Source organism: Bombus terrestris, chromosome 3, assembly GCF_910591885.1.
Source record: "Bombus terrestris chromosome 3, iyBomTerr1.2, whole genome shotgun sequence".
NCBI lineage: Eukaryota > Metazoa > Arthropoda > Insecta > Hymenoptera > Apidae > Bombus > Bombus terrestris.
In genome coordinates, this window is record NC_063271.1 from 5751101 (window position 1) to 5761893 (window position 10793).

The 10793-nt window shown below is 36.5% G+C and overlaps 2 protein-coding genes across 11 annotated transcripts in view; one reads left to right on the forward strand and one right to left on the reverse strand.

Annotated features, from left to right (window-relative positions):
• The window catches only part of LOC100648737 (protein crumbs), a 30166-nt gene extending 21591 nt beyond the window's left edge, over positions 1-8575 (forward strand). For 3 of the 4 annotated variants that reach the window (XM_020868422.2, XM_048404702.1, XM_012320556.3), the window contains 11 exons: positions 257-721; positions 1078-1813; positions 1907-2309; positions 2533-2988; positions 3141-3893; positions 4018-4849; positions 4963-5332; positions 5441-5756; positions 5892-6209; positions 6290-6385; positions 6461-8575. In XM_020868422.2, coding sequence (XP_020724081.2) covers positions 257-721; positions 1078-1813; positions 1907-2309; positions 2533-2988; positions 3141-3893; positions 4018-4849; positions 4963-5332; positions 5441-5756; positions 5892-6209; positions 6290-6385; positions 6461-6688 — 4973 coding nt within the window. In that variant the 3' untranslated portion in view covers positions 6689-8575. Of the gene's footprint in view, positions 1-256; positions 722-1077; positions 1814-1906; positions 2310-2532; positions 2989-3140; positions 3894-4017; positions 4850-4962; positions 5333-5421; positions 5757-5891; positions 6210-6289; positions 6386-6460 lie in introns of those variants that run through there. The other variant, XM_048404703.1, reaches the window with a different exon arrangement.
• Positions 1-10404, reverse strand: part of LOC100648852 (endonuclease G, mitochondrial) — a 28269-nt gene extending 17865 nt beyond the window's left edge. For 4 of the 7 annotated variants that reach the window (XR_007223569.1, XR_007223568.1, XR_007223567.1 and 1 more), the window contains exons 1-5: positions 10008-10403; positions 9625-9818; positions 9316-9552; positions 9064-9244; positions 8875-8986 (exon numbers count right to left, since the gene is read on the reverse strand). Coding sequence is in view for 3 of the 7 variants with exons in the window: in XM_048404705.1 (XP_048260662.1) it covers positions 8888-8986; positions 9064-9244; positions 9316-9552; positions 9625-9818; positions 10008-10271 (975 nt within the window). In the remaining 4 variants the exon portion in view is untranslated. Of the gene's footprint in view, positions 1-8561; positions 8987-9063; positions 9245-9315; positions 9553-9624; positions 9819-10007 lie in introns of those variants that run through there. The other 3 variants (XM_048404704.1, XM_048404705.1, XM_003394129.4) reach the window with 3 other exon arrangements.
• Positions 10405-10793: the final 389 nt, after the last annotated feature.

A 10793-nucleotide genomic window follows, 5' to 3' on the forward strand; every position in this document is an offset into this window, starting at 1 on the left:
AGGATTGGATATTCTAACTACTCGCGCTTATTCCTTCATCAACGAACGAATCATCCGCGAATTATCTCTACGTTATATTTTAATTTTAGTTTTGCTATCTAGAGTGGATAGGATGAATCAAGAATGCTAATAACAGATATTTCTAAACGACTTCTAACTTTATCACGATCGAACGAAATACCTGTTATTTGCTTTTAAATTGTTCTATAAACGGAACATAAATATCGTTTAATAAAACCGATCTTAATGTCACTAGGTAAAAATTGTCAGATCAATGTGGACGAGTGCTTATCACAACCTTGTCAAAACGGCGGTACTTGTATCGATCGAATCAATGGATACATATGCAACTGTACGAAAGACTTCATGGATGAAAATTGCGAACGCGAGTACAATGCGTGCGCGTCAAATCCTTGCCAGAATAATGGGAATTGCACGCTGATACCAAGGTCTCGACGAGAATTCGTTTGCGAGTGCCCTCGCGGCTTTGAAGGCAAGATTTGTGACGTGAATGTGGACGACTGCGTCGATGTGCTATGCCCTGATGGGAAAGTTTGCGTTGATGGTATCGCTGGTTACGAGTGTAAATGTCGCGAGGGTTACAGAGATCCCAATTGTACCCTTATCGTTGACCATTGCGCGACGAAACCTTGTAACAGCGGCACGTGTATCGATCGCGGAGAACAAGGTTTTGAATGCAAATGCAGAGACGGTTTCAAAGGTAGATTTTATTAAACAGAATTTATACAACATATATCTTATTCGAATTCAATAAGAATTGTTTGTTGATGTAATTATTTTCGCCAATTTTCATATGTTAAATTGAAAAGTGAAATCTCGAACAAGGATCGATGGCACATTTTGGTCAATGGTTGAATTAATAGCAAAGCACGATCCTACAGTCCCTGTCGTTCGTTTTAATACGCGCGTCGAACACAAGAAACGCGTTAGGAGTTGAGCTCACAAAACAACCTGATTTCCCCCAAAAATGTGCCAAATGTGCTCTAGGGCCTTGTTCAAGCTTTCTATTCGATCGTCAATTACTTGTACTCACTAATCGATTACTCAAATTCATAGGAAAATTTTGCGAGGAGGATGTGAACGAATGCGAGGTAGAAGGTAGCTCATTATGTAACAACGGTATTTGCGTAAATACAAATGGCAGTTATAATTGCTTCTGCAGACCGGGATTTTCCGGAGATCACTGCGACATCGACATTGACGAATGCTTATGCGGTCCGTGTAAAAATAACGCTACGTGTATCGATGGTATTAACACGTTCGAGTGTCAGTGTCCAGCTGGTTATTCCGGGAAAACATGCGACGTGGATGTGAACGAATGCGAAAGCAATCCTTGTTTAAACGGCGCAACCTGCGTCGATGAGATCGCTAGTTACATGTGTATTTGTTCACCTGGTTTCCGTGGATTAAACTGTGAGATAAATATCGACGATTGCGAACCATTGCCCTGTTTAAATCATGGCCAATGTATAGACGGTATAAACAATTACACCTGTGACTGTGCCGACACCGGTTTCGAGGGTGTACATTGTGAGAAAAATATCGACGACTGCCGATCAGGACCCTGTGTGAACGGTGCTCACTGCATAGACGATGTCAAGAATTACAAATGCCAGTGTTATGCCGGCTATACTGGCAAAAATTGCGAAGTCGATATAAACGAATGCGAGAGTTCACCTTGTCAGTATAATGGTACTTGCTTGGAGAGATCTAACATAGAATTGTACAAAAGTGACGCGTTGACGTTACCTTCGATATTCAACCAAGAGTTCAGCTATGCGAATGCGAGTGGGTAAGCATCGTGATACTCGAAGTAAAAGAACAAATATCGATCAATAATCCGAAGAAAGAAGAACTAATTGTACTTTTAACAATTTATTTTCAGATACGAATGTCTTTGCGTACAAGGTGTCACGGGAAAAAACTGCGAAGTAAATATTAACGAGTGCGATAGTAATCCATGCCAAGCTGGAACCTGTGTAGACCGTATTGGTGGTTATACTTGCGAATGTGACGAGGGATATGAAGGCGATCATTGTCAACACGATATCGACGAGTGTAAAAGATATTCACCCTGCGAGCACGGCGTGTGTACCGATGGAAGAGCTGATTATACCTGCACTTGTGAGCCAGAATACGGTGGTAAAAATTGTTCGGTAGAGCTGATCGGTTGTCAAGGAAATGCTTGTCAAAACGGTGGAACTTGTTGGCCATACCTCGTCGATGAAACGATACATAAATTCAACTGTACCTGCCCGAATGGATATCACGGTGAAATTTGCGATTACGTAAGCATCGTTTATATTTACATACTTTGACTTGCCATTTCTTTTCTTCCTGCAAATTTACGAGTTGTTTCAATTTCTTACATTCATCGCCTATTTCATTTGATCACGCTCCTTGTATTGTCTTACTCATAAATACGCGACACAGAAGAAGTTGCGTAAACTACAGGTCGCAACTTTCTGCTGGCTTCCAATTCATACCGTTTCCTTTTGTTCTTTCTCATAGGTAACGACAATGTCTTTGAACGGCAGCTCGTACGTTTTAGTAAATACCACTCGAGACGAAGGATACGACATACAATTCCGCTTTCGGACGACTTTACCAAATGGATTACTGGCCATTGGAAAAGGCTTGACATTTTATATCCTTGAACTCGTTAATGGCAAGCTAAATTTGCACTCGAGCCTTCTGAACAAATGGGAGGGCGTATTTATCGGCAGTGAATTAAACTCATCCACTTGGCAAAAAGTGTTCGTAGCGATCAACGCTACGCATCTAGTACTCTCGGCTAACGAGGAACAAACGATCTATCCCATTAGCCTAAACGAAGGTTCCAATTCAAATCATACATCTTTCCCGATGACTTATGTCGGCGGTACAACCAATTATCTGCGGCGGTTAACCCATGGCCCATATTTCTTCGTGGGTTGCACCGAGGATGTTGTCATTAACGGAGAGTGGGTACGTTCGATATCTTCGGATCATAAACGATATACGTAGTCACATTAAAATACATTCAATTTATGGAATATTAAATTAAGATATTAAATAAGAAATATTTGTCGTACGAGCTTATCGATATTATGAAAAATTTCCTAATTGTCATAATTCAGGTGTACTCTGGTACCTCATCAAAAACCGTATATATGGAAGATGTTGAGCCAGGATGTCCCCGCGAAGCCCAATGTTCACCAAATCGTTGTAAAAACGGTGGCCACTGCACGGACAGGTGGCGTGATTTTTCCTGTAAATGTGAGAGACCGTATCTTGGTCATACCTGTCAATACAACATGACAGCAGCGACGTTCGGATATGAGAATATAACAAACGGATACGTAACCGTAAAAGTGTCCGATATGGCTAGACGAGCAGTTAGATCGATCGTCGATATTTCCATGTTCATTCGCACTAGACAAGATAGGGGTGATATATTTTATCTAGGAACAGAACCGAATCCACAAACCGATCTTAAACCTCAGGAGAAAACTTATATAGCAGCTCAATTAGAAGGAGGCGAATTACTCGTTAGGATTCAGTTTAACGGTTCAGAGGCATACACCGTTGGCGGCGTAAAATTAAACGATGGAAACAATCATCTAATACAAGTAATTAGAAACGTAACATTGGTGCAAGTGAAGATCAATGGTACCGAATATTTCCGGAAAACTATCAGCGCGTCCGGTCAATTGAACGTAACTGTGCTATACTTGGGTGGCATGCCACAAGCATCCAGATACATACGGCAAGTTGACAATCGCCAGATAGAAGTACCGCAAGTACCGCAAGTTAACTTCAAGGGAATTATTCAAGATGTTCAAATATCGAATGGCATTGAGACTATGGTCGTCGAATTCTTTCCTCTAAAGGTAACGATACATTTTTCAATTCTATCTGCGTAATACGATATTACAAAATTTCATTAAAAGTTATACTGCGCGTGATAAATTACAATACAATATTTTAGCGATAATATAAAAAAATATTTTATAGGCAAACGATATTCCCACTCCAATACAATTTGGTAACGTGACTTTCGATAACGACAAAATTCTTAAGGGTGTGATATCCGACAACGTATGCGTGAGTAGTCCATGCGATCACAATGGAACTTGTCACGTTACGTGGAACGACTTTTGGTGCCAATGCCCACGAGGATATACCGGAAAAACTTGCCAGGAAATGGAATTCTGTCAACTGCAGGATTGTCCTTCCGGATCGAAATGTCAAAATCTAGACGATGGTTATGAGTGCATCGCTAATGCTACTTTTAACGGTGTCACGACTTCTTTCACCTACGTTTATAATCAGGTTGAAGAGAAAAATGTGACCGACTCGACGATCGATACCATTCAGATTACGTATCGATCGAATACCGGTGGCACGTTAATGCATATTGCGCCTCGTATAGGCGATCAGCATTTTACCGTTTCCGTTTACAAGGACAAAGTCACGGTATCTTGGCGCTTGAACTTGCAGAATCAAGGAATACTAACGTTTGGTAAAGCCGAACCTGATGGTAATTGGACGTCTATCGTATTGAGATTGAGCAATAATTCCATGGAATGTGGATATGCAAATTCTAACGACGAGTATGCATCGCACGTTAGCCCGAACTTTAGTTTTCCTTTGTGGTATGATTTGTTAATTACCGGAACGGTCACTCTTGGTGGACTCGGCTCTGTTTTATCGAATAAACATAGTTACATAACGATCGGCCCTGGAAAACAGATCCTAGAAAATAAAAGCGGTATTAATGAAAATTCGATAGATTTTACTGAACGTACATTGACCACCGCTTCTCCGCCTTACAATGTAATGTCAGGTAATATATTAGCGTACATAAACATTTTTTAATTATACGCGTAATATTTACGTAATATTTATTATACATTTTTATTTACATCGTGACTAGAAAATACGTCTTCCATTTTATAGGAGAAGCTTTTAAAGGATGCTTGGGTGAAGTAAGAATCGGTAGTATGCTTCTACATTACTTCACGTACGAAGAAGTATATCAAAACGCCAATTTTACACCCTTAGAGTACTTAGCATTACAAGAAAATAATTCAACGTATCATGACAGTATTGGCTGTCAACTTTGCTTCGACTCCGATTGCAAAAATGACGGCTACTGTTTTGATAAAGCAAACAGTTACATTTGCGAATGCCCCGCTGGATACGCGAAAGACGATTGCTCCCTTAACATCGACGAATGTATTGATAATAAATGTACGAATGGAGCAACGTGCATCGATGGAATCGCTAATTATACGTGTGTGTGTAATAGCGGCTGGCAGGGATGGTTGTTAGTATATAACATAATCTATTATATTAAATTTCAATACACTCGTTTCTTATCGAAAATCAGAAAAAACTAAATTTACGCTATCTTAGGTGCTTATCTTTATTTCAGATGCGACAGTGACATAAACGAGTGCGTAACCCTTAGCCCTTGCCAGCACGATGGTGTATGTATAAATCTTCCTGGGTATTTCCGTTGCGAATGTCCAGATCAATTTACTGGCGAGCGATGTGAAAACTTTCGCCTAATTACTTGTGAAAATCAACCTTGCAAAAACGGTGGTAGTTGCGCGGATATTGTAAATCCACAAACTAACGACAATTTCACTTGTACTTGTACGACCGGTTACGAAGGTTCAATCTGTGATACTCCCTACTGCATTGGACGAAAGTGCCAAAACAGCGGTAGATGCGATTACTTGCATCAGGTATATAGCATATCAGGTTTATACAATGAGAATTTTATTCGCCCTATAAAAACGAATACTTTTATTCCCTCATCCTCTATGATTTAATGTATAATCATTTGTAACATGTAATAATCTATTACTTTAAATTACTAGACACCTCGGTGTACTTGTCTACCCGGCTATTCTGGACTGTATTGCGAGATTAATATAGATGACTGCGCGCCAGATGCAGAAGGAAATGTACCGTGCAAAAACGATGGAAAATGCTACGACGGTGTAGATAGTTTCGTGTGTGATTGTAACGACACCGGGTATATAGGACAGGATTGTTCGTTCGATATAGATGAATGTGTACTGTCAACGACCGATTGTGGTCAGGGACGGTGCGAAAATTTACCAGGAACTTACCAATGCATTTGCGATCCAGGTTATTGCGGATACAATTGCGGAATGATGGATCCTTGTAGAGCGGTACTGTTTCTCGGATAATTTCTCTTACTCGCTACACTGACGATTAGTTTTCTTATGTCTCACATTCCTTCTCTTAACAGGATTATTGTCAAAATGGAGGTACGTGCAAATGTGGAGATGACGGCGGTTACAAGTGTCAATGCACACCGGACTATACCGGACAAAACTGTACAGAGGTACATTCTAATATTTTAGAATAATAATTTCTTTTACGTACAATAACGTGCGATAAATGTTGTGTTCTATTTTAGACGGAAAACTTTTTGGGTAGTCAAGCGCTCGATATAGCGGTAATCGTTGGTCCTATCGTCGGATGCCTGTTCATTATTGCAGCAGGTTCTTTAGTTGCATTATTCATGATGGCTAGAAAGAAACGTGCTACTCGAGGAACATACAGTCCAAGCGCTCAAGAATTCAGTAATCCGCGTGTAGAAATGGACAATGTGATGAAGCCACCACCGGAAGAGAGATTAATCTAAGAATTTATTTCGTGACGGAGGAACATAGTATGAATGTTTCGCGCCTCGAAAAATCCTAGTCTGTCGGGAATATGCATCGTTATCGCAGTATTTGTTGTTTAAAGAGAGAAAGGAGTGTTTTTCTCACGGCGAAACTGCTTCCAAACGATCAATGAAAATATACGGGGTTTCATCGCGCGTTTTCTAGTCCATGCTACCATATCACGCAGCTGTCACATTGACATAAGGAGTTGAATGAGCAATTTGGGACATGATAACTGATTTGAAGACATCCGAAAGCGACGCTGAAGATGAAACGTATTAAAACTGCCTGTAAAATTAAAAGTTGATTATAAGATAGAAGTCAAAAGAAGGGATATACAAGAAAATGATTGAGAAAAGAATTTAAAAAAAGAAAAAAATTTATCGCGAACAGTGAGATGAGGAATGTACCATAGAATTTATATAATAATCGTGCTGTTGGTTTGAACAAATCATATAGTTATGCAAAGTGTACTTAAAACTTCATTAAGTGTCCTTAACTTAAGCAATACTCGGAAGAAACTCCTAAGAAACGAAACCCGTCCATTTTAGTGCCTAATTGATCCTACTTAAAGCTTTTATTTATAAGCGATAAATTTAAAGCATCGAAAATGTACATTGCAAAATTGTGTTGAACACAGACGTTACGTCGAGATCTCTAAAGCATAATGATATTCATTACTACTGTTTTACTCGTTAAACTTTGGGCAATCATGATACAAATACTGTTAAATATCAATACAGCGTAGTGTTTTTATTATTTGAATCGTTGTGAAGATGCCGGAACTTTGTAAAAATATTGTAAAGCAACGCTGTTCACAGATAGAACCCTTTACGCGATTTTCTTTCCTTCCACGCGTTGTCATTATAGAAAAAAGAGAGTTCATTAAGAGATCAGGAAATCTATATATGACGTCTCTCTTTTTCTACCTCGCTGTTGAAACAAAAGGATGATACGTGGGAGTAGAAGGTATCCAGTTTACTCGCGAGAAAAACTTGGACTTCATTGTTGTAAAGGGTAGTTATCGCGCTACGCGTTAATTACTGTACGTGCATTTACTCGTTCGTCAGTATCGACACGTTGTGCTGGTTCAATTTGTACATAGATTAGATTACGTTGAAAATATCAATAATGATTCTACCATTAGCATTTTATATTATGAATATAGTATTTAATGATGAATTATTTTGTATGTAATTACTTAATACCACGACCAAAGTAATAGCGAAGAATTTTCTTGTCTATTAAAATATAAACGATACAACCGCAAATAAAAACTGTGTCATCGTTTTTCAATAGCCAAGAATAATTATTCTTTACAGAAATGAGAGTTAACATATTGTTGGTACTATGTTTTTCATATATACTGACCAAGGTGTACTATCCTTTCGTCTTATAGAACCGAGATTAGCAGAAATGTCTATTTATCGTATTGATGTGTGCATCGTAGAAAAAGGATTTTTAATCAGAGAATATGTATTGAAATAATTGCAGAATACTAAGCATGCTTGTTTTAAGCATGTATCGTAGTATCACGATGTGAATGATGTATCCAGTATAATAATCGCTGCATTATACATATAATGTGGTATCAATCAAAAACACAATTATGTGAATTTATACTTGAAATGATAGGAGTAATCACTTTTATTGTAAGTTATGAAGAATAACTTTTGTTCAATGTGTATTATAAAGTGAATATCATTAATGTTTTCTGCAAGACTGAAATTTTGAGTACTAAAAATTACGTGTGCATGCGCTTTTCACGTGAGTACTTATTTTGTGACAACATGCAATATTGTGCATAAATAATTATTACAATTTAAACTAAATGTACAAAAACAATAAAAATTTAAATATTTCAACATAGTATTTATCTTCCCTTTTTATAGAATACATATAAAAAGAGTTCATATACAATACATACAAAGTATATTGCTATATGTACATTTGTTATTATATAGGGGGCACATAAAGGGTAAAATTTTCAGGTACAATTTTTTTTTTAAAGAGATGTTTGAGTGATCGGTAAATACATATTATCATTCACTAAAATCTCTTCTATTTAGTAAATATATATTTACTTTCAATTAAATTAATTTCATGTATCTACAAAATTCAGATGAAATAGGATATTCTATCTATTTCAATTTTTGCCTCTTACCTTCATGTCGTAGTTATCGAACATTTTTTCCATTTATTTTACTTAATTTATCACGTGAGATCTTATCAAAAAATAAAAGTCCAGCAGCCCGTTCTATACTTTCTGGTGGTACCTGTTACGATATATATATCATGATTATTCATATAGGATATATCATAAAATTCCAATTTCAATATATTATTAATTTACCTGGAAATTTGTTAAAGGTACATTGTCATCTATAGGAGTATTTGGCATTACAAATGCTTCCATTTCTAATTTAGAATCATGTGTTTCGCCAACAACTATTTTATAAAAATGAGTAGGTACTGCTACATGATTTGTGCCAATAACTTCATATCGAACATATTTTTTCCCATTAGCCTCTATTCTGTAATCATCATGTATTTAATTGAAATATTTAAAAAAGTAAATTACACAGAGTAACAAAGTTTTGCTCACTTTGGCAAATATAAAGGACCAGTACAGACATATACATCCTTATAAACTTTAGTTAAGTGCCTAACATATTTTTCCAATCTATTCCAAGAATCCCTGTTGAAACCCACACCTACTTGCGGTGCCATGTTCGTTAGGAAAAATGTCTGATCTATGTGACTTTGAGCACACTTGTGATTCCCAGCTGCTGCTAAATGTCCACGATCGTATCCACTGCCTTTGTAATCATGATTTTCTGATCTAATTACAAATAAAATTATTAAAACATTAATTTAAAAATATTCTATATAGTTTCAAACTCCAAATATTTACCTAAAAAAAGGATGTATACTTAGGTCAGGTTTGAATTCACACTTACTACGTGATATCTCCTCATTGGGTTGTAATCTATCTTTATTTAAATGTTCAAAGACCCAATGAGCTACCCTATTTCTTCTATCATAAGAAAGGACAAAATCTTCGTAAGATCTAACATGATCCAATCCAGGGAAACCATACTTCATAATCTGTAAAAAATGAAAATCATTTTACTTTTACTTTTCCTTTTTTATTCTACAGAATTTCATAAATAAACCGTGAATAACAAAATAAAGAAAAATAGCATTATCATAACAAGCGATAAATGTAATAAAGGTAAATTTTTTCATATTGTTTATCTTTACTTATCGAGGTTAAGTATGACTGAAATAACTTACTTCTGATACTCTTGTAGCTGTCGATGACAATTTTGAACCCATATTTGTATCAACTTCCATAGGAACTGCTGCAGAAACAGTTCCAAATAAAGGTAAACCAGGCATTTCTTTGATGTTTACATTCGAAACAATATGACTTCCATTGTTTTTTATATCTGCATTCAAATGTCGTTTCTGTTCTGAAAATTTCCCTAAACACCAACCAGCAAAACCTACGCCAGTTGCAGCACTCAATTTCAATATAATTCGCGTTACTGTTGTCATACTTTTAGTCACTATGCCTTTAATAAATGATTCTCTTGTGATTATAACCTCTCACTATTCACAATACTATAAGACTAAAATACAACACGCAACTGACTGTATATACGTTGATCGCCACATCGCGTCGTATTACATAAATCTCAGTTTCTTTTAATTTCTCTTTTTTTCAATTAGAGAAGATTTAATCGATCGAGAAGATTTGCAAATAATTTGCAGCAGATTTCACTAGTAACTCGATTATTTATATTCTTTAAATAAATAAAGATATTCTTTGTTGTTAACAAAAGTAAAATAAGTAAAATTTTTATTACTTTAATTTAATTAACAGAAAAATCACCCTGTACATATATGTATAGACAAAAATGGAACAATTTTCAATACTAGAAAATTGGATACTTTATATTGCTGGATTACCATGAAAACCAAATATTATGCGTAAAAAATAAATCAGTAATTCATAAACCAATATTAAAATTATGGTATCGTAAGATACGGTAGGAGAGGAAATAGGGAAACAGCCAG